The 24642-nt window shown below is 37.7% G+C and overlaps 1 protein-coding gene across 3 annotated transcripts in view; it reads right to left on the bottom strand.

The window, feature by feature from the left end:
• FBXO11 (F-box protein 11) overlaps positions 1-24642 on the bottom strand; it is an 80721-nt gene that overhangs the window by 37534 nt on the left and 18545 nt on the right. For all 3 annotated transcript variants that reach the window (XM_068412512.1, XM_068412596.1, XM_068412681.1), the window contains exons 2-3: positions 4057-4184; positions 3856-3937 (exon numbers count right to left, since the gene is read on the bottom strand). In XM_068412512.1, coding sequence (XP_068268613.1) covers positions 3856-3937; positions 4057-4184 — 210 coding nt within the window. The remainder of the gene's footprint in view (positions 1-3855; positions 3938-4056; positions 4185-24642) is intronic.

Genomic DNA, 24642 nt, shown 5'->3' with positions numbered 1-24642 from the left:
CTTTAACCAAAATCCTGTAAAAAAGAACGATTTAATTTAAATTGCCCTTCTGCTCAGTTAAGAAGGGGTTGATTTAAGATTTCTCCACTCAAATCACCAATATAGTGATTACTAGGTGGAATTCTCTAGTGTAACTTGAAAAAGCTAATTCATTTCTTAATGTGAAGACTTAAATATCCTCTGGGTCCAAGAGAGAACTCCCTGCTTTTGTTCTATAAATTCACACTTCACGTTTTGAGTATCTTTTAGTAATCTGTCAAAGTAAAGATGCATTCAATATGTTCTTCCTCCCAGTTTACGAAAATAAGCCAAAACAGTTTTAAAGGTTTGTCTGGCCACGGTATCAGAAACATTTGTGTGCTGATACTCCTGACAGTTTTACGCCTATTGACAAAGTGAAGGTTAATGAAATGCATACTCTTATATAAAAAAAGACAGTTTTCCAAATAAGTGCTAAAAACAGACAAGAATAAAAATAAAAACAAAGTGCAAAAGGTCATCACCAATCTTTATCTTTGCCCTAACATAAGTTGACAGTTGAACTGTTTATGATTTTAATAAAGTGTTAATATGCCAGACAACTGAAAATAAGAAACACAGCTGGTTATATCATTCTGTTTCCACAGGATATGTGTGAAGCTAATTCAGTTTCAATTTTGATCATTTAGTAGATAGAAACTAGTATAGTAATACCAAGACAAAGGGCAGGGAAAGCTGCCTGAAAGTGAATCACCTTCTTTGTACAAAGACCAAGAATGCCATCCCATGAATCCCGAATTGTACATTATGTCTTGTATGGACACCTTTTTTGTCCATTTTAGTGGAGAAGACTAAGACAAATAGCTTTTGTTCCATAAGGAGGCATTTAGTAAAAATATTTTCTTGTTAAGAAGTAGAAATATGTCAGAAAACATAGCATGCAGTGTTCTTGGAAAAATATCTTATAAATCAATAAGAAAAGTCAAAGATAAATTTGAAAAGGCAGTAAGTACTGTGAACTATGAGCTGCGCATGCACCTAATGTGTGGAACAATCAACGAGTGATCCAGTAACCTAGAGTCTCAGTATCTACTGCAACTCCATAGTTCAGTGAAAAGAAATAAATGACATGTCTCTGAACTGAAGTCTTCCAAAGATGGTTCAAAGTCAGCAAGAACTGCCCAATATACAACGGATATGTAAATACAGCGATCTTAAAGCAAGAGAGGAAAAAGCCTACACCGTAACAAACAAAAAGGAAGAGTACGTCAAATGATTCAAACCCTGGATTAAAATGACGAGAGACAAGTGGTACTGAAGACTGAAATAACCTGGTAAGTGGAAGCATACATTTACAGCTGAGGGAACTTAAGGAAACAATCAGAATAAACTGAACTTAAATCTTTCTGTAAATCAAGAAATATTATATTAGCATATGATACAAATATTTGGATCAGTAAGATCTAAAAGCTGTAAATGTTTTCTACAGATGTCAAACAAATGCTGAATTTGTAGGATCACCAGTCACTTGTGATGTAAGCAGCACAGGTCCATCATACCTTTTTCTTATCTAAGATGTTGGTTTCCTCATTTTTTGTATTCTACTTAAAAGAGTTTAAGTGAAAAATTATTTACATGTTTTCTATAATGTGTTGCCTTTCTCATCAAGATTCTTGTATATTCATTAATCTTTCTGTCTCAGGATTGAAGAACTCATTGTCCACTACAGAGACCACTGGAGGACAGAGTTGCAAATAAGAGAAAAAAACATGTCAATATTTCAAAATTCTAGTGTGTTCTTCTTGACAGTATCTGAGACTGATTTTTTTTTCCTTACAATTTGAAATAGCAACTCTTTCTCAGCAGCACTAATTCTGAAATCAATACTAAAATAAGGAATTGTCTTCTGTTTTTCCAACTACTGGCTCCACTCCAGTTGGAAACTCAAATTGACTGGCATTTCTCCTTTCATCTCAGCCAAATTTTCCTCAACTCTGAGTCTATACAAGAAGGAATGGTCTTCCACCAAGACATTGTCCTGTGTTTCTAGTCTCATGCCTTCATTTCATCTACAGTTCTAAATAAACAGCTGTTTCAGATGACCGTACACAATCTCCACTGATGATAATCCAGAAAGTCTCATGCTTTCAACTCAGTCACAACAGCTATAATTACCTATGCTAATAAAAAACAGGTAAAAAAAGAAAAAAAAAATCTCACCGCAATCAATACTTGTACAAGTTTAGAGGAATATCTCAAGAACTCAATAGAGAAAATAAAACATAACCATCATCCACACTGGGAAAGAGATTAATAGAAAATATGTTGAAAAGGATACTCCCTTGTTAGACTGTGACTGGTTTGAATACAATCTTAAAAGTACAATTATAAAATAGTTGTTTACAATTCCTCTGGTAATTCCATGCTGGAGAAGCCTGCACAATCCCCTTACTTTCCCCACATGAGCTCAAGACTGTAACAAAAGGAATGCGCAGAGAAAGTGTGCAGAATTCCTTTGGAAATTAGTGTCATTCATGCTGTAATTTGTACCACAGGACTCGAGTAAAGTTACATTACCTTCACTAAAGCAAGGAAGCAAGTAAAAGCGTAACGAAGAATGCATCAAAAGTGAATGACCTTGAAGAAAAACTAAGAACTGGCAAGAGAAATCAAGACTATGACAAGACGACTTTACACAAGGCTTCAGATATCAAATCAGGAAATGAAACTGGAAGTAGAATGACACAGGTTGATGTTCAGTTGGTTCTGGCTATTTCAAGGATATAAATCTGAGAGGTTAAATGATTCTTAAACAGTTGCTGAAATTAAAAGAGTTAATCAAGGCGGGGGGGGGGGGAGACAGAATAAAACAGAGGAGGAAAGAGACAGAGGGTCTGAAAGATAAAATCTACCCTGTGGAGAAGGTGAGAGGGCAGAAAGAGCAGACTTCAACAGAAGCAATAAAAGCAGACCAAAGTCTTGTGCCAGCTGCTCAGTTTTAATTCACAATGTTAAGGGAGACATGGACTGAAAAAAATCCCAAGAAAAGCAACAGAAACCACATCACTGGGAGCTGGCAAGTGCTGGTGCTGATTTTACAGGAAAAGTGACAGCAGATCTCCTAGAACTAAAGAGCGTGTCAGGACAAAAAGGGGTAGGAGCAGTGACTGAAAAATGACGTAGAAAAAAAGAACAAGTAGGATATTTGTGCCTATATTTGTGTGTGTATATATATATAAATAATGTGTGTGTGCAGACAAATAAAAAATACACACACATATATACACACAATATAATTATATACACATGTATTGCATGCATGTGTTTATTATACAATGTACATATACTGTATATGTGTGAAATATATGCAAATATATTGTAAATATATGTATGGAGGTATATGTGTATTTTTTATTCAAGAACACACACAAACTCTCTCCTGTCCACAAACAAGTGCTATAATGACACACCAAAACTATCTCTAAACAATACACTGGAACAATACATTAATATGAGAAATAGTAAACAACCCTAGTCAGAGTGCTGCACCACTGCAGCACTACTGCTTCTAACAGTAGCTTGGATACAACTACACATCACTTTGAGAGAATAAAAAACAAACAAAACCAAAACCAAATCAAAAAAACCCAAACCAACATGACTGCAGTGAAGCAGGCAGACTAAAGGACCAGATTGTAAAAACCAGATTAAATCATGCTTCCAAATTTGAAGTTCAGAACAAGTTTGTAGTTGTTTTTTCACTACTGTTTCTTAGTTGGAGATAAGACAGGAAAAATAAATTCGAGGGTGGTGTGTGAAGTCAAAATGTCTCCACCCCTTCTTCCCCACCCTCTTTTTTGTACAAGAAGTTATTACCTGATAAATCCTGGGATTTTCCAGATACTCTAGCACGTTTAGCTCGGTGACCAAAGTTTTCAGTAGCTGAAGTGGAGGCACCCTTTAATGAAATAAGTGAGAATTAGTTTGGCCATTAGGTAACTTATGAAAAGTACTAATTAGCTTCCTATTCTTGAAATAGTAATGTTTACTTTACAATGAAAAACAAACAAAAGTTACCTCCATACTGCTCTTTGTAGGGCAAGCTGTTCTTTTAGGTAGAAGAGTTTTTCTGCGAAGTTGGTATGGACTATTTTGTGCACCAGGACCTGATTCTTCTGCAACCATATCTGCAGGTACATCATCATCTGTCAACAAAAAAGGAAATTTGCTAATTAGAACTGTAGTTTTGTTTTACACCAGAAAAATGCTACAGCTTTCAGTTTTTCTGCAGGCATGTAATTCACTGTGCTAATTCCATCACCTAATTACCTCAATTTTTTCCCCTAACACTATCAGCATAACTAAGAACACTGGAGTTTCAATTATTAACCAGATGTTATCAAGAAATCATTTAGTAAACATGGCATTTAGTACAAAACTCAAGGCAGAATTTTCCCCAAACACTTCAGGAATAGCCCAGGCCAGAATACAAACCCTTCTGTAAAATGGAAGTAGCTTTAAATACATACATTATGTTTACCTAAATTGTACTTAGAAAAGTAACAGTAAAAAAAAAAAAAAAAAAAAGAGCCCTTTAAAAAGAAAAAAAAAAAAAAAAAAGGACAGAGTATAATTTTAAGAGTTTTTGATTCACTAGTTTCAATCTTCCATGTCCATATATTTATGGAACATACTTGAAACAAGCAAGGAATAATTACTTATCACTGCATGCCCTACAACTAGCATCACATAATAAAGTTACAAGAATTTTAAAAAGGCCAGAACAAAAACCATCTAAAAAATAAATTAACGCCCAGCTCCACTTAAGTAAAAGGTATAATTTCTGCAGATGTTCTACTTAACTGTGAGAGAAGAATTTTGGACTTCCTTTTAGCTTTAACTGCTTTTTTGTTTTTAAACTGGGTAAAACATGATGTAAAATTGATGTCCAGAAAAGCAATACTGTAGAGTAAGCGGTTTTCCTGAATACATTAGGGTGAAGAGAGACTGATGTCAAAAAAAACCCCACCATAAACCCCTCCTACCCTTCAAATATTAAACCAGTCTGTTTAAAACACAAAGAAAAGCAATTTTAAAAGTTCTAAAGATTCTCTTACATTTCAAGATCTTAATCTCATGATTTTCCTACAGGTTTTTTGTTTTGTTTTGTTTTTTTACATAAATTACAAAACATTGCATTTATATAAGGTTAGGCATGTCATCATAGCCCAAGCTGCTACACCAGTGACAGCTAACCAACAGAATTCTGAAGAAAAAGCTATTTCAGTGTCCTCCTGCTCTTTTCTGGCCTCAAGTTTTCCTCTACCTTAGCAGATATTTATAAATTGGAAACCTTGCCGTGTATCATAAACAGATCACAACACTACCAGGACATCTAAATAGAGGACAGAAGCTGGTAAAAAGATGAAGTTAGCTGGTGGTATGTGTGCAACTTCACACAGTCATCTCAGGGCCATCTAGGAGAGCGTCATCAGCTCATTAATCCACCTGAAAACTAACCCTGCCAGAAGTACCTCCATGATCAGCCTTCGGCCAGCCCAGCAGTCGGTCTGGAGCTCAGCACAGCCACAAGGAGGGGACAAGACCTCAGGGCTGGGAAGAACCACCACCCCTTTTGCAGCAACAGCACAGGTTTTTAAGGACAGAAGTGATCTGTGAAACTTCTACCAAAACCCCACCATTTTTTAAAAAACAGAGCAACCTCCATAACTTCAGCTAGAAGCTAGTTCACTCTGCCTCTCCCCGTCTGCTACTTACATGACACACCTCACTAGCATCTGAGCACTTCTCTGCCTTTGAAAGCTAAGGATTTATATATTATACAAAAAACCTAAAGGACATTGACAGATGAACTGCAGCACATTTTCATGTGAAGAAGGATCTGGCCCAGTGTTGGCATCGTGCACCTGCGGGAGGTTACCGACCCCAGAGCAGACCCTTTGCATGCTCACGATTCAGTCGCCTAATTTTACCCATTTCTTTTCACCTCTCATCGAAAATACCGCACCCATTTAACAAGATATCAGCAGGCACAAGAGAGAAGCTGCTACAGGAGAGTTCCCAGCCCTTCCTCGCACGCCAGAGCAGAAGAGGAGCTGCGGGCCTGAAGGACTCCCTGCCAGGAGTGATTCAGGCAGCCACCACCACCAGCAGCAAGGCTCCCTCACAGCAAAAACACCCAAATGTACTCAAACACTGCAGCATGTATCTACTTTGCACCCCTTGTTTCTATTTAAGATCTGATACAGTAATTATGATTTCTGTTGCCAATATCCCCCAGAAGCATGCTACTCAGGGATTCTGGGTGCCTGGTCTTAAGCCCATTCCCCTATTTTGCACTGAAGACACAAAATGACTGTCAGAACAGCTGGTTTTTTTCCCCCCTGTTCTGGATGGTCAGTACAATAGTTCAAAATTACCACATGAAACACAGCAAAAGCATAATAAGCAAAAAAAAAAAAAAAAATCAAAGCACAGAATTTTGATCCCTTGGTAGGCAATGAAAAGGGCAGAGACAAACCCCAATCAGGTCCTTAGAAGTAAACCCGTGGAGGCCACTAAGGACAAAACGTATTACTGCTGGAAAGAGAAGGCAGAAGCCTATGGGGGAAAATGGAAGTAAAGGTCAGTTTGGCTGAAACCCTGAAGGACTGGCTAAGCAAAAAAGAAATGTATTCATTTTCTTGCAGCGGATTTAGAAAGATGGCAGGAGTCCCACTTGAAGATCACTTTTCTAGCACAAATGACATTACGGGATATGCACACATTCACTCAGATTCACAGCGGGTATCAGAAGAACTAAAATCTTCCTTTTTTTCCATCCTAGCAGCAAGGAAAATGAGAGAAGGGCACCAGAGGAAAGCACAAATCCATGCCAGCGCGTGGGAAGCAGGAGGGTGCCCAGGGCACACGTGTGCCAAGGTGCCCATCACTGCTGAGCAGTGCCAGCATGGAGGCACCAGTCCCTGCGGCAGTGCATGAGGAACATACCGTGACGGCAGCTCATGTATCGTGACAGTAGCTCACAGGGAGGAGAGTGCTTCAGGAACCAAGAGCCTCTGGCTTGACTCTGTCACAAACCTGCTAATAGCCTGCAGGTAATTTGCTGGCTATAGAAGGATAATGAGAGCCAGGTGAGTTAGATGACCTCTTTCTCACCAGCAGTTTTTGTCACACTCCTGAGGAGCTGACCAGCTTCTGCACAGATTTTGAACATACCATGAACACTAACAACTGATAATATTTTACCAAATGTAGCCTGTGTAGTTACTGTCAAGTGAAACGCTATCAGGAAACCTGAAAGTCTTAAGGGAATCTGTTACAGAAGCAGCCTCAGTGCTTGTTTCTATCTAGCCTTCCAAGTGCTCCACGGTGAGCTCTGAACAGGCTAAAGGAGCTACGGCGCTAGCTTTCAGATAAATGCTTCTCAGAAAGCATTTCCTGAAGACTGCACGTTACCCTTCCCTGAGCGAGCAACATGACAACACTCATAATACAGACTGAGAATTCCAAGAGCTGTATTTTGAAAATCCTCCCCTAAAAACCACACTCACATAACAGACACACGCCTGCTTTAAAGCGGAAAAATCAATTTTAAAACACAGAACCTCAGTGCCTCCAAAATACTTTGAAAAACCCTATTTTAAAGCGTAACAATATCAGCTACTGCATCTAATAACATAAATAAAAGGCATTATAATCACATTTGTTGATGGTAGAAGTATAAAAGTCAATAAACAAATTTGAGGGAGTATGTGTGTAATCTTAATATCCTCATACAAACACCTGCTGAAATGACTGCCAGATGCTGTCACAATTTTAACCAAGTCAATACATTTGCATTTTTTAAGAGATTAAATCAAGCTGAATCTGCTCTGAAATAAACATTTACTTGAATATTTTATACCAATTACACTGTATAGTAAGATAAAATAATATCAAACAAAATCACGTTTATTCAAAATTAAAACCTTAAGTGACACTGACAGGTCAAAACTTAAATTTAAATTAAGAAGTATCTTACCTGATAGCTCAAAATGGCTCATGAAACCTAAACCATAACACTACAAGCTTTAATGCCCTCAAAAGACCAGTAAGCACAAATACTTCCAGGCATGAAAGAAAAATAAAATTAATCTGCCACTATGTCAACTCCTATAATCAATCAAGACTGTCTTGCATTTCCACAAATGCTATGGAAGCGTGTACTTCTAAGTGGGTACGTTAAAGAGTACACAATTAACCTGTTTGTTTGTTTCATGAAGACATTGTAAGTTACAGAAAAGTGATAAAGGACTGTCAAAATAGTTTATTAAAAAAAAATTACACGGATCACTTCTAGAGAAAATTTATCATGTCTGCACCATGTTCTTTACAAAACATGCGCACATGGTTTCACTTCTACCTTGCACGTGTCAGATAATATTTCCAAGAGTCATCTTAAATATTAACAACAACTGTTGTGAAGACAGTAAGGCTGATAAAAGCTTTTTAAAAAAAAAATATTTAAAACCCCCAAAATACACTCTTATCAGAAAAAAAAAAGAAAAAGAGGGGGTTTCAAGGGAGGAAGCTCATACACTAATCTGTAGGGTCTAATCACTTAGTTTTAACACTATTAACACTATAAACTATTAAGACAAAAAATCCCCACACTGTCCATCTTCATAATTACAAGAAAATCTGAGAAATGCAACTAAAATGTGAACTGATACAGCTCAGTTGCTTTGGGCAGAGCAATTCTTGCCATATATTTGGCAAAACATGGATAAGGCTTCCTGCCAACCTGTTAGATGACAGCTCCAACTACCTCACTGCTGGATTAGCTGAAAATTGCAATGGAGAAAAAAAGACAACACAAGTTTAAGGGAGTAGAAGAGGACAGTACACACAAAAGAGACAGCAAAAAAAAGGCAAAATAACTTACAGATGTACAAGGCAGGAATTCTGTATTTACACATACAATAACTACAAAAACACTAACATCTCCGTAACAAATTGTCAACCCAAAAAACAAGAACACATCCACCCACCATTTTTCTTTAAGTGGCAAAATCTCTGGCAGTGAGCTGTTAAATAAATGTATGTATCAACAGTGTGACTGACACTCATCCTGTGTCCTTGCAAACACTCCCAAGTGGCTGATCCGTGAAAGCAGATACAGTACCAAAACCTGAAAGATACTGAGTATAGAAATGGTACATCCTACTCCACATCTCAGAGCGAGAGTTTCTCACACCAGTAGAAGCTTTACCGTTGATTCAGGGCAGCATTTAACGGTTAGTGTAAATCATGGATGGCAGGTTGCTTTTGAAATGGAGACCATTTTCTTTCAAGAGCTATCTCAACACCTCTCCGAAAAAAAAGCCACTGGCTAGGAATATCACCACAAAAAGAAAAATCAAAACCAAAACAAACAAGCAAAAACAACACACCAAACAAAAACAACTCAAAAACTGAGAAAGATACCATGCAAAGTTCACTGAGCCCAGATCCAACATGTCCTAAATGCATGAGCATTTTGGTGGTCTTTCACTGTCAAGTTCCACTTCTCCAAAGTGGACTTTCAAAAAAAAAAAACCAACAACAAAAAAAAAAAAAACCCCACAAACCACAAAACACACCCACAAAAGAAACAGGAGGCCTGTATACAGCAACTCCCTCCATTTTATGTTTCATATTAAAAAAAATTTATATTAAAATAAGAAGTAGCTGCAAACTCATCCACTACTAACACAAAAGATATTTTAATAAATACTGTAATATACTTCTATTATCATTATGGAAAGAAACACTGCAGTATTTTCCAAGCAATATCCAAAGCAGCTTGACTCACATAAAGATAAAATCTAAGAGGTGGTACTTCTGTGAGGTTCTGATAGCACAGGTCAACGAGAAGGATTAATCTCTGACAGGAGTCAAAGCTGTTTGGAACTGGAAGAGACACAGCAAGAAAAAGATGCAGAGCCAGATCTCCACTCGCAGTAGCAGGCTTTCAGTTTGGAAAGGGGACAGACCTAACATTAAAAATGTATGCTTTCTTAAAGACCACAGAAAGATCAGACTTACTGAACAACATATGGAATAAAGAGATTCTGCCTTCTGGGATGCAACAACTAAACACAATAACCATTACTGACTACTAGAATGTTTTAAATATACATACAATTTCTTACTGATAAACCAAAGATATATAACCATATGCAAGCTTATTGTAATTTGTAACAGTTTACTTGACAAACAAAAAGTATATGTGGAATACCTAGAATTTTTCCTGTATGGAAATTATTTCTTAAATTAAAAGAAAAAAAAATTATGTTTATTATGTTTTAAGCTAAAAGTCTCAGTACTTGTATAGAGCAATATAAAAACACAATATAAAAAACACACCCCACCCCCCATCCCAAGAATCAAACAGTACCATTTTGGAATTTACATTTTAAGCTTTTAAAAATCAATACCCAAAAGAGACAGCTTATTACTCTTTGGAAATAGGTCGTGCAGCCATGATGGCCTAAAAAGAATAAGAATAGATCAGATGCTCAATTCTATCTGCACTTGCTCAAACGCTCATGTTAGTTTTACAACACGTTTAAATGTAGTTTCTACAAGGAGAAAAGTAACTACTTCTATCTACACGGAGAGTTTCTTATTTTTTTTGTGTTATTCTTAGGATCTAATGGAAATTAACTTTTATCCAAGAATCTGACCGTTTCTCCTCCTCAGCACATTGTGAAGCCCACTACAGCAATCCTTGTGCAGGTCACTTGAATCAGATGGGAGAGAAAACACTCCCTCAAAGGTCTGTCAGGTCAACTAGCACCCTCAAAATGCTGCATAATAAAATACAGCCTATATACACAAGGGAAAAACTTAAGTTCTTAGAGCTGGCACAAAGCAGACAGAAAGTGAAAGGAGACAACTGGGAAAGATAAACTGGCTGCAAGCCCAAAACTTGTCCCCAACTATATTTCTTTAAAAACTATCAACCATCACAAACAGCTACTCGCATCTCTGAGCCTCGTTCACTAGGGAGTTCATAGTCTAAAACCATCTAGCACAAAAACCCATGTGTGAACACTAGTTAAAAACCCCTCCAGGTACTATGAAGAATATTTTCCTTTCCAGAAAGCCAGGAGCAGAAAGTGCTAACTAGGATTTGATGAAAAATTCTAGTTTCTTTCCACAACTACCTCCCCAAAAGAGGTATTTAACACCAGATTAAAGACTGAATTTCTAAAAAAATACATTAACATGTACATTTTTATTAGACAGACAGAATAATTGTGCAAGTACCTGCATACTTGAGCTACTTGTTAGATAACTCATTTTAGAGAGAGAAGGAAAAAAATCTTTTTTAGAACCAGCAGCTCTAATAATTGGTACTAGCGTGTTTCATAGAATAGGTACCGACAAACTAGAATAAGGAGATAGATTTTTCCTTTGGTATTTTTTAAAATTACACTGTTTTCCCAAACTGATGATAACAGTATTACAGCATCATCTATAACATTTAGCAAACTAATAAACAAATCTCCAGGTGGCTGCTTTGCAAGTATTTTATTAAGAGAACTTCCCTTTCTGCTTAATAGGCAGCTTGACTCCTGCTCTGACAAGCTTTCATTGAGAAGGGACAAGGATCCCTTTTTGGGCGCTCTCCTCATTAATAAAGCAATACTTTCAAAGCTGTGGCCTTGCTGCATGGTTCCTTGATGCTACAGTGAAAAAGCTGACCAAGTAGATTTTAAAGGTTCAGGAATATGCAGTGTTTAAGAGCCTTTCCTATGTAGTGCTTAAGAGCCTTTCCTCATTACATTTCTGAGTGATACCTAAGAAAAGAGACTTTATTACTACAAGCTGATTTTTTTTTCTGTCTATTCTGACTACTGACTTGAGTTTCCAACTAGGACCAATTTAATTAAAATTTCTACCTGGTTATATAGCTTCATTTGTTAGAGCAGTCAAGCTACCTACCAGTCTCAAAGGTCATCCCTCTCTTTGGCTGGAATACAGCAACTTTCATCTCATTAGAAAAGCATAGCCAGTGACAACAATAAAAAGACATTGAAAGAGGTTCAAGTATTCCCATTTTATTCTGCATTACAATTGACCAGAAAGATGGTTCTGATCAATCATCATACTTTAACTTCAGGCAATACTTCAAGGCGCCTGAACAGAAGCGAGAATGCAACCCTGTGACCACACCCTTAGAGCTACTGTGATGGAAAATAACACCAAACAAAAACACAAACACAAACCCCTTCTTCCTCTTCCCCCCTACAAAAAACCCACCTTACCAGGAGATGGTATCTCAGACAGGAAGAAATGATAGACTCCAACAGCAACACCAAGTGACCATAACACATGCACTTTAGTGGCACACAGGAATTGCTGAACCAAACTGTCACTGGCAGTTAAAAAAAAAAAAAAAGCCAAAACCCAACAGATAACTCGCTTCCCTGAACTATGCTGTTAGTAAAACGGCTGGACACTGATAGGATGAAAACCATCCTCCAAAACTTACATATTGGGAAGAGGGCAAACTCTGGCTGGGGTCAGCTGGGACAATTAAGTAAATTAGTTTTATGGAATGGCCATTAAGACAAACCAGTACTTCCATCTTGTCTGACAGCCTGGCTCAGGCTAGATAACAGCTAGCATATGTAAAATAAATATGAGATATTTGTGAGGATAGGTTCTTTCTAATAAGCAGACAGTAGCTGAGCTATGAAGCAGAAAGCTTACATTCTTCAGTTAGAGTAAGTCTGGATATTCTTGATACCCATAAACTCCAAAAAGAATGAACTAGAAGTTTGGAAATTCCTGGTTTTATTAACTTCCAGTGGCAATTATTTCCAGCCTAATCTCATCCTGCACGAGTAACTGCCTTTAACACTGCTGGAACGAAAGAATGAGCATGACACTATTAATTTTTCTTCTCTGTTTGCATATCTGATATCTTTGCAAAAAAATGGGGGGAAACCCACAGTACAGGAATGAGTAACGTCAGTGAGAATGCAGAGATTTCACTTAATGCAGCTACAATTTATACGGCAAATTTTCTATGGCCCGTAACTGATCCATTTGCAGAGATCTTCTGTGATGCATGGGAAGCTAAGAGAAACCTTGCGCAGAGAAACATGGCTCCCCTTCAAAGGACAGGAAAGTTTATCTGTAATAAAACAATCCACATAGCTACAAGTCTCATTATGACTAAACACTACTGCAACTATTCAAGCAAAACTCCGTAAAGCATAATCTCAGGGCACAATCACTTCACCAAATTTTCAGGAAATGAAAGCCTCCCACAGATTTCCCTGCCATAAGCCACATCTGCAGAGCACTGTTGTAACAGAGACAGACAAAAAATACGTATCTCCTGCTACTAAGAGTAGTAGCAGATTTGGAGATACTTGCCATGCAAAGCCATCTGCCTTATATGGACTCTACATCAAAAGTGAGTGACATCTATCAATACATTGGCCCAGCTGGACCTAGTTATGTCAAGGAGAGTTTTGATACACTAAACTAGGAATTTCCTACTGTTCTTCAGAATTAAGTTTCTTAAATGCTTATCGTGACAAGGAAAGGCAGTCATGGATCTGTCTTGCAGTCGCTAAAAAACCTAAGGGGAAAAAAAGGCAACCAAGATGAAAGGCCAGACAGTTCTTCCTGTGTGCTCGGGGGCAAGGGGGGTACAGTCAGTACTATTTCCTCCAAGAAAGAAGCAAGAGGAGGAAAAAGTACATTAATAGTACTTTAAAGCTTACTGGGTTTGGCTGTCATTCTTCCCTTTCTGTATTCTACTATTATGTTACATCTGAGGAAGAAAAATAATAATAATCAAGAACCAGGAACCATCAACTTAAGCACTTTATATGATTTAATGCAACTAGGAAAACAGAGGGTCACCAAGAAAATCTTAGTGTGATTCTTGACTTTTTATAGATCCCAGATAACACTTTGACATAGCCTTGAGAAACAATACAAGCCAACAGTGTAGTTTGCTGGAGAAATCCCTACTGGTATAGATGGGCAAATACATACTGTACCAAGCAAAGTTTCCAAGTCATGTTCAGCTGCGGTGGCAATTCACACCAACCATTAGTCTAGAAAGAAGCAGAGGAACACCAAACAGTCCAGAGGCAAAAAGCTGGATCTTGTAACTTTGACAGATAGCTGGGAGGAAAAAACACCTTGAGCTAATACTCCTCACAATTTTGGATATCCAAGAGCATGTCACTAGAAAAAGGTAACTGTGTGAACTGCAAAAGGTAAAATATTAATTCTGCTACCTCTTTTGGCTATTTCCCCTAACTTATTACTACAGTGATATTAAACATACATGCTACTTTCTCCTCCTACCCAGTACTACAATCAACACTTAGACAAGTATTTCAAATGCTACACCTGAAATGAAAAAAAAAACAGCTAAAAAAAAAAACCCCAAAAACATGAAATGCCACCATATGAACAACATGACGAGCAACAGTATACCGAAAACTTAAATACACTACAGATTGGGGAGCAAAAAAAATAAATTATTAGATCCTCCCAAATTAGTCTTTTATTCACCAAAAAGACAGAACCCTATTACAGTATATAGTTATTTTTAACCTGATTTTCAGCAAGGCTATTGAATTACAATTATGCCAGAAACAAGCACACAGAAAAAAAGAAAGCAAGCATTTACTATCCTTGGATCACTCAAAAGTATGTTGTATCTAATGTACTTTGTAATAAGGCTGAATTTTACAAGACTGTGGCAAAGTTTGTATGCACCAAGTCAGACTTATCTGATCATTACTTACTCTGAAAACTTTTCTAAATGACTGTTCCTATTATTCTATCACTTGAAGTACAAACTCCAAAGTGCCTGACAAGAGCAGGAAAGCATGGCTCTGCTTAGCTTCAGGGAAACGACTGTGAGAAAACAGCATGTGGAACTATGGTAAAACCAAGCATCGTCAGGGCACGGGAAGAAAACGCTTTGTTACTCGTTACTTATTTGCCAGCATATATGTTATTAAGATGGATTAAGAAAACTGTCATCAAACTTTGGAACATCAGTGTAGTAGGCAACTTCTAATTCAAATCTAAATTCATTAAGAGCTACACTAAAAATAAAAAACTGCTATCAACACCAAATCCCAAAGTACTAAGGGGCCAACAGCCTACCTAAACCCAAGCTGCTTGGAGAAAGAAAGGGAAGTAAACCCTATACAGAGAGCAACTATCCATAGTCAAGCCTTCTACTCTGGGAGCTAAAATTAAACAGGTTTTCTACCAAGTTTTACCATACTAATACATTATATAAATACAAATTGAAAGAACATGACTGTTTTCCATTGCCAACATGTGTTGCAAAACAATCATCGGGAAAGCTGGAAACAACGTTTTGTATTATATGTTCACGGAAATTGCAGAACAGGGAGGACACTCTGATCTTCCTTGCCCTGTAGAGTAAGGATCTCCTAAGCACCCCAACCCAGCAGTTACTGCTCTTGGTCATCTGGAGGGGGAGAAAAAAAAAAATTACATCCTGATTTTTTATTAGAAAACCAAATGGCATAGTTTTAATATATTAATCCAAGTTTCTACCTTTGTTGTTTGTTTCATCTCCTTCTAAACAGAACTTTTTTAAAGCCATGTTTATTTTCAAAGACACATACTTCTTTTTTTAAACCTAAACATGCTGTGTAAATTCTATACACATTAGTTTCCCAGCTCACTCCACAGCACTTCATAACCAACCACTCTACGACGCTCCCCTAGTTTTAACTTTCCCCTGTTTTCAACTGCAATGGAAACATGCTGTCAGATGCAGACTGATGATGTATTTTTACCATTAAAGGCAGTATCATGCATGAAATGCTCCATCAATTAACTTCTAAAAGCTTTTTCTTAGTATCTATTAAATGTCCATTACTATTTTCTATTAATACTGTCATCTCACATTGTGAGTAGCTCTTACACATGGGTTTATATATACATTTAAGTGTATTTGAACTTCAGAAAACCACATTTTTAATACTTAATACAACTGATTTTGACACAGGAATGCCGTTTTTGGTAAAACTTCAGAGGCTAAAACACCAACAGCTGCAACTGCTAAGGAGTGTGTGGGGGTGGAGGGCAAAAATCAGTGTATTTGGCTGTTAATTATGTCTTTTGCCAATTGCAAGACTAATTGCAGATACAGGTTTTTTTCTGAGAAATTCTGAAGTAAAACTTAATGGCAGCTTAATTTAAGAGTTTTCAAATTCAGACATGTTTTCAGGGAATGCTCTCAAGTTTAAAACGCTGCAGATGATGCCCTGTATCTTGAAGAACTACTTTCAACTATGAGAATTCCATAAAAAAAAAAAAAAAAAAAAAAAAAAATCTAGCTTCTTTTCTAAGCATCTCTCAACTGTTTTTCTCATGGTCCCAATCTGGCTAAAGCTGTTATACGAAACAATATGGAAACACCATGAAAAAAAAAAAAAGCCTTTTAGATTCCCTCCCCAAATAAAGGATATTTTTGCTATTTGCATTTCAAGTTAATTCTTAACAATATTAAGAGACAATGAAGTACTAGCAGGCTGTTACTTGAGAGCAAGTGTAAGTCACAAAACAGAGAGGAACTATTAATTTTTCATATTGTCTAAATTATCCAGAACTAAGTGCTGAAAGTTTTCAATAGGGTTGTTCTTCCTCCCTCCACTGCTTTTCATGTCCAGTCTTTCTGTATACCTACAGCAGAATCCTAAACTTTTCCTTGTCTTAAACAGGTCCTCCTTCTCATGCACCTGAACACCTGTTTTGCTTAATTTTCACAGTTCTGGATATTCACCCATTTTAAGACCAGACAGATGGCTCTTTGTCATTTATTCCACACCGATTTTGAAGTCCTGACCCACCACACTTCCTACGAACTCCCTATAATTTATCATGTCTCAGTATGGTAAATTTCTATTTTAAAAAGTATTTAAAAACAATGTGCATTAACTGTAAAAGCTGTTTGAACATATGCAACAAAAAGCAACAGGGAAATAGTATGGTTGGAGAAAGAGTCCAATAACACAGCCCCTTCCAGACTCTCAAAGCCCTTCACTATACAGAGTAATCCCATGTTGTGAGATGTTAAAATACAGATTGAAACTGCCATCAAAAATAACCCTTATGCTAGAAGGCCAGTAGGACCTAAAGACGCTTTAAGAGGAAGAAGAAGTGTTCTTTATCGCCATGCCAAAAAATTAAAGATTATTTAGAAAACTGACCCATCTTAATACACAACTTCTCCTTTCAAGTCTGGATAGTTCCATCATTATCCACCTGCCTCACATATTTTCTCTGAGGCATACAAACAAAGCAGGGTATTTAGAGACCAAGACACTCTGGAGAGTCAGTGGACAAAACACATGCAGAAAAAACCTGAATCATTAAACTCCTTTTTCTGATTATTTTACCTACATTTCCTCATTTTTTTTCCACAGAAAGAATAAGAAAAAAAAGGAAAAAGACTGAGTAGAGAGTATTAAAAGATGTCAAGATTTTCCATGGCAGCTGCCCCATGGGGAGGTTCCCCTCCATCCCATGACTAGTGCTGACTCCCCCTCTACTCCCATACTCCCAACAAGCCTACGCAAGTTTGATCCTGTCCCTTTTAGCACTTCTTAGTGTTGATAAAAAGTTAAACAATATATACAGAATAGAAATGCAGCTGTTTGCATAGACATAGCTGTCCAGGCATTCTTCTGCAGACAATTTTGATATATATACAAAAAATACATCATAAGAGAAGAGTCACAGGTGTACAGCCTTGGAACAGTGCCAAACACACTGATCCACCCGAAAAGATAAACACCTCTCATTTAGCCAAACTAATTTTACTTAGTACGTCAACTGACTAGGTGAGTTGCAATACCTCGGTTGAGGAGGGCTGCCACTTCATAGTATTAATTTATTGTGGTTTTTAGGTCATCTGACTATATCCTTAAAACGCTGCAGGAATAAAGAGTATTAACATTAAGATGGAACATCATATTACAAATAAGACAGATGGCTAACAAACCTTCAGATAAGTTCTGTATGACAAATAATCTTACAGATAATTATCTCTTCTGGAAGACAAACTGCTCAAATATTATTTAAAATAAAACCAAAGACTTCTTTGGCCCAAAGCACTGGCACAGGTTGCCTGGAGAGTTTGTGGAGTCTCTGAACTCTGTGAGCCCTTTCCAAGGCAGCCATGGCTTTGCTAATATGGCTTATTTGAGCTAAAATAAGATAATAAGCAAAAGATCAGCTCAAAAGACTCTTCCATCCATTTTTGAGGGATGACCTAAGTTAGGAGCCCAGACTCCCCACATAGCCAGGAAAGGGAGAAGGCGCTATCAGAGAACGACTCATTCATTGCTTGACTCCAGCATTCTCACATCAGGCAGGTAACAGCTCTCCCACTCCTTCTGAACACGTAAAGACTTCTAAGTATTTACCCTCTAGCTTTCCTATTACATGGCCTTGCTAGTACACTGAAGCTGCAATCCAACTGCTTTTACCCAAGGAATGCTTTGTCATAAAACATAAATTTGTAGTACATTAGTATTTTGAAAACCTCAGCCCATTTTCACTTTGCTGAGTACTCCACACACACAAAAATCCCAGACATCCTGACATTAGGATAGGAAGACAGACCATAGTATTTTCAACCATACACATGTAAAACTACACAGCTTTACGTAGCTTACACTGGTATATAAACACAGATATCTTCTACACTGGCAAGTGTTACTATGTTAAGCAATCAAAGAATCTGTACCAAAATACATTTTGTCAGCAAGAAATCTATTATGAAGGAATAAGAAGAATATTTTAGGTTAAATCAAAACGTCCTCAGCACAGTAAGTCAAAGATTTGTCTAAAAGTACTAAAATATAACTTGAGTTAAAGTGTTCTGCAGTTATAGAAACTCCCTTCTTCTCTTAGACTCCCATAACATACATTACCTCATTCCTTCCCAACTGTTAGACTCAGTTTCATTTCATCACCTTTCTGGTCCAGAGGTTTGAGGGGAAAAAACACCATTACCAAGCATTTTGACCAGGAGTTAGATTGTAAAACATCATAGGGCACTTCTACACACTTTATCAGGCAAGTGAAACATTACCAAGCCTTTACAAACACACTATGTTTATTTAATAACAAACAGCTAAGGTGCTAGCAACTGATGAGGTACTTGTAACAAAAAGCTATTTTAGACTAGTAGCAACCTTTTTAGAAAATGGAATGCTGATGAGGAACTGATCAAAACATCACTTTCAATTTCTTTAATTATATCTACAGAAAAAAAAAATACAGAAGAGGTCAGTCTCAAAGGTGATCTGCAGAAGTTTCAAACAGGAAGACTCAAAGCTCCTCACCTTTTCACATTAAAGACTTTTCCAAAAAGCAAAGAGATATTTCTGTTCACCCTGGAAGCTGAGCATGAAGATAGCCACACAGAAATAAATAAACTCCTGCCTAATCATGTGATCTCATATACACTGCTCAAACTTGCTTATAACAAAAACAAAAGCTTTGATTACAGAGGTATAGGAAAAGATTTATCCCTTACCGCTAGAGCTGAGAATGAAAGTGAGACAAAGCCCAAGACATTCAACAGATTTTCCATAAGAGAATTAAGATTTCAAAATTAAATGCTAGGGTGGGAACAGAGCACTGATAGCCTCCCACCTCTGTTCAGAAGTAAAGCCCTCTCAGGTACAGCATCCTGAGCAGAGGCTGGCAGTCCTGCCAGGCACATACCCGTGGGCTGTGCACGCTGAGCTCTCCCATGGCTCAGAAAGGATGGGTGTCCAGCAGAGGTAACTGCAGCAAGCTCCGCTCCCTTTGCTCTCTTCCTATCCCCACCTCATGCTCTTCCAGTCATTTCTGTTTGTGCCAGGATGGATGACATACTTCGCTTACAAGTACCACCTACTTAAGGGTGACCTTCAAAACAGTGCCTTTCCCCTCCCTTTATCTTCCATGTGGAATGAAATACTTACTTTATTGCTGTACACCATCTTTGTACAAATCTGTAAATATCTTCCTGGTACAAAAAGAGCTAATTCATTCTTTTTCCATATTATTGTTTTAGGCCCTCAGTGTTTAAAACAAATTTAAAAAAAAAATATCAAGAAGTGCTACTGTGCCAATTCATGGTTTCAAGGATCTTTGCAACTGCAAATTGAAGCATGCTAGAACACACGCTGGCTGAACACACTAAAAAACTCATATGCTAGACAAGATCACACCAGCTAGAAACCCAGAATAATAATATATTCAACCTCCTACACCTTCACTCTAAATTACAGTCAATTTGCTAGAAGTGAAGCCACACGCAATCACTCTCCCTTACAAAGTATGTTCTCAAACTAATGAATCTACAGGCTGCACTAAGATGGTTATATAACATCAGTAAATTGAATTTATTTTTCTGGCCTTATTTTCTGTCAGTCTTTGTAATCATTATCTTACTTCCAGTTTCCTCCATCAAGTCATCCTGTCACACTTTCACCTGTTCTGAACTTACCAATCTGACACACCTGTAAACTACTCAGTTGTTCCACCGTTATTCACTTGCAGTAGCACCTGGAAACACAGCCAAGTTAGTCACTTGAAACACTTAAAGCAGGGGGGGAAAACCCAAACTCACCCTGAAGAGCTCACAGACATGGTTGCAAGCAAGACTGAAACAGGAAGAAAAGAAGACACAAAAGGTAACCATGTTGGGTTTGTTTTCACACAGGCTTATACCTGCACATTGACTGTGCAGTGTTTAGGGGTTGTGTGAACAATGTTCACATCTCTGTCCCTGTTGGCTTGCTTACGGGCATTTCCTCTCCTCGTTGACCATCAGGGATGAGGGCCACATAGTTTAAGAACACTGCCCTCAAAGACTTTCTTGAAACTGATAGAACCAATCCAGAACTGGCTACTGCCATCTCGAGATACTCTACCCAATTCATGAGCATATAAATGATTAATGTCTTCCAAAAGGACTAGAGGACATGAACGTCCCCTGGCACAGCTTGAGGCTAAGTTAGACATTAGGAAAAATTTCCTCTCAGAAGGGGTCATTAGATATTGGAATGGGCTACCCAGGAAGGTGGTGGAATCGCCATCCCTGGAGGTGTTTTAAGAAAAGACTACATGTGGCACTTAGTGCCATGGTCTAGTTGACATGGTGGTGTTACGTCAAAGGTCGTCAAAGGTTGGACTCGATGATCCCAGAGGTCTCTTCCAACCTAGCTGATTCTGTGAAAAGTAGGTGGGGAGAGTTTAAAAGACATTGCTGCATATATTCTTTCAACTGCTGCTTCTTTCAGACATGACTGCTGTACAGCAGGGGTAAAATAAGTATTTTCTATGAACTCCTTTAAATTTAAATACCACTGAAAACTGCTGGTGACAATAAAGAAGTATCTAGTGAACTACAATTTCTGACATTTGATCTGAATTACTTTACCTTGTGCTAATGCTAAGGACTTTTGGTACTGAATTGATCTCCGAAATTTCATTAACCACATTTATCCCATGTTTTTCTTTACTGAACCTGCAAACTGTACAGTCATGCTCATTTCTGTGCAAATGAAATTTTGATAGAATGGCCACCTCTTCCCTCCACCCCAAAGATAACAAAAGCATCCTGATGCCATAGAAGCATGCATGTGTTTCACAAACCTAACACCCCCAAAAAGTCTTTGGGCAGCAGTTAAACTTGTGAAGAAAATACGCAGCCCATGGCTTCTCTATGCTCCCAAGTAAGGGGTGGGCATTATTCAAACCTCGTGGAACCTAAGGTTTCCAGCCAGCAAGGCTACAAGGCAGGCTACTTTGAAATACAGATTACGCCTTGAAGAACCCTGTAGCTGGCTGACAATATTTTTTTCCCCTAGATGTCAGAGCATATGCCACCATTGATGACTAACAAGTAAGGAGCACAAAGAAATTTTGGTGCATCAGTCAAACCATGATTGAAAAACTATGAAGCCTGACATCAAATCAGGCTGCTATCTTTGAAGTGTAATACTTAACAGTCAGTGAATCATTTCATGTCACTGCTGTGTGGATTTCTGATACTGGCACAAGATGAGGAACAGGCCAGTGCCTGAATGACGATGGAATAAATCTTTATTTCCAGTTGATAGGCACAATGGAGACTAGTAGCAGACAGATGCATTGCACTACCTACAGTGATACTCTGGGAAAATATTATGGTAGCTGGAAGTGTCCTGTTATAATCAGAAATTATCAAGTAAACAAAACTGAGACATCACCATAGAGATTTATTTTCATTAACAGACACCTCTCAGATATGTTTTCGAAGTACAGAAAAATATTTCCAGAAAAAAAATATTCTACTTTATATTTCAGACTCTCAAAGGACTTACAGGAGGTTCTGTCTTTGGTGGAGGAAAGTTCAAGACCTCTGTCACAAAGTAAGAGCTATGCATGTGTACATACAGATACTAGACAATAAAAAAAGAAAGAATTTTAAAGACTGAGAAGAATCAGAGCCCGCTTCATTCTGCTCCTGTCCTTTCACCTTTCAGGCATAATTTCATACTGGAAAACTGCAGTACTTCAGGGAACACTTGTCAATGCCAACAATTCAGCCCCAATCCAGTACTAACCATCACTTCTAGAGACAAGAGGTTTTTATTGACCATCTAGAACCTTTATCTCAAACAGAGCCTCTCTAGATTGTCTAAGTCTTCCTAGAGGAAAACCTTGCATGCAAAGCATCTACAGACTGATGATACCTTTTAAACAGCCACTCCATGTGCCACATCCACTTTCTCAGCAGATCAATGCCTATCATAAGATAGCAAGAGTATAGAGCGCAACCTCAGTACATGGATCACAGTAAGTTTCAAATCCTACGCGTGCAGAACGTACAGGACACTGTCCATTTGGAAGCATAAAAAGCCCCCATTACGCAACTACGTTCATCCAGTCTGTCATATTTGAAGTGCAAGGATAGCCACAAGCAGATTCAGTATCACTAAATACTCAAAAGAAAAGAATCCTTCACGAGTTGTTCTTAAACCACGAGCATTCAAAACATTTTTAGCAAGTAAAGTACATTTTGTACACTCAAAGTATGCCACATGGGTCACTAACCCAGTTAAATCCATCCTACTAAGTAAGCGGATGTTTTCCTCCACAAAAATATACAATACTTGTCAACTATTAATTATACTCCATCCAGAACAGCACCCTTAGATCTGTTCATTGTTTGTTTTTCCACTAGCAAAACTGGAATATTCTATGTGTTCTAATATGTTTCAAGGATATTTTACAAGTGCACTGAGCTTTGCCATGTTTACCCCTGTACTTTGGTTGAGCACACAGGATATCAGCCATCTTTGTTATATTCATGCTCAACATAGGCACAAAAATTGTCTTAAGATGTATTCTCAACATCTCAACAGATGGAATTGTTGAAATGTTTATTCTCAAACTATGGCTAATTTAAAAACCAAACTGTTCATATTCTATAGATTGAACAAATAAACATTTTATATTAAAAATGCCAGTATATTTATTGAAGTAATTTGTTCACATGTAATGTTTATCACTATTTTACCCAGAATACAGATTTTAAGAAAAATTCTTTAAAATATTAACTTTCAGCACGCATCCTGTCTCACCATTCTGAAGTTAATCCAGAAGTTTTCTATAGTGATCTTTACTCTTTTTGCTCCACATATATCAATATCCATCCTATAACCAGTTGCTATAAATATGCCGTTTGGGTCAGCTTTCTGGGGTTTAGTTGACTTGGGTTTATTGGGTTTTTTGTTCCCAACTTCAAAAACTAGTATATTGATAGGAACAAGTATTTCTCCTAAGAACTTTCTACCTCTGTTAAGGAGGGATGGCTAGTATTGATTTACCAAGAACGATAAATCCCTTTCCAGAAGACTCTTCATTTTTTGCAACATGAAAAACAAAGAATTCCACCACCATCTCACCTCTTCCACATTTTCCTCACTTTTACTTACTTTTCCCTCACATACCCTAACAGAAAGCTGTATGAAGCAACCTGTCCTTTGTTTTAGAAATGTGAAATATTTTTCCTATCTGATCTTTAAATAATGTACTAGTACAAATTTATTAATACAGATAAGATTAGATAATGCAAAGCTTCCGTAAAATTTGAGGTTTCAGTGTTTTGGACTACAAATTTCACTTCCAGAAAAAGCCATGGAAGGCAGCAAAGGAGGATTCCAAACCTACAAATCAGTACACAAAGTGACTAGCCACCAGCAGCTGTGGCTGATACCCAAATATTTCAGAAAGTTCAAGGCATAAAGCACAAATAAGAGGACGAAGCCTTCACAGCACAATCCTCCAGTATATGCTACCTGTTTAAACATGACTTGCTTTCATAATCATTCAGGCAAAGAAATAAACACACTCCAGAATACATCCACTCATTTCTAAGATTCTCTCCCTTCAGTTCCTTCTCGTGGAAGCTTGATACATTTAGCCTTCACCCACCCATCAGTAACAACAATATAAACCACTGCTAAGATCTTCTCTGCCTTTTCCTCTTCATAAAATTGTGTTTGCATTTCTGTCCCCCACTAGGATGCACCCAACCACTGA

This window comes from Nyctibius grandis, chromosome 1, assembly GCF_013368605.1.
Source record: "Nyctibius grandis isolate bNycGra1 chromosome 1, bNycGra1.pri, whole genome shotgun sequence".
In the NCBI taxonomy this organism is placed as follows: domain Eukaryota; kingdom Metazoa; phylum Chordata; class Aves; order Nyctibiiformes; family Nyctibiidae; genus Nyctibius; species Nyctibius grandis.
This window is presented reverse-complemented; position numbering and strand designations above follow the sequence as displayed.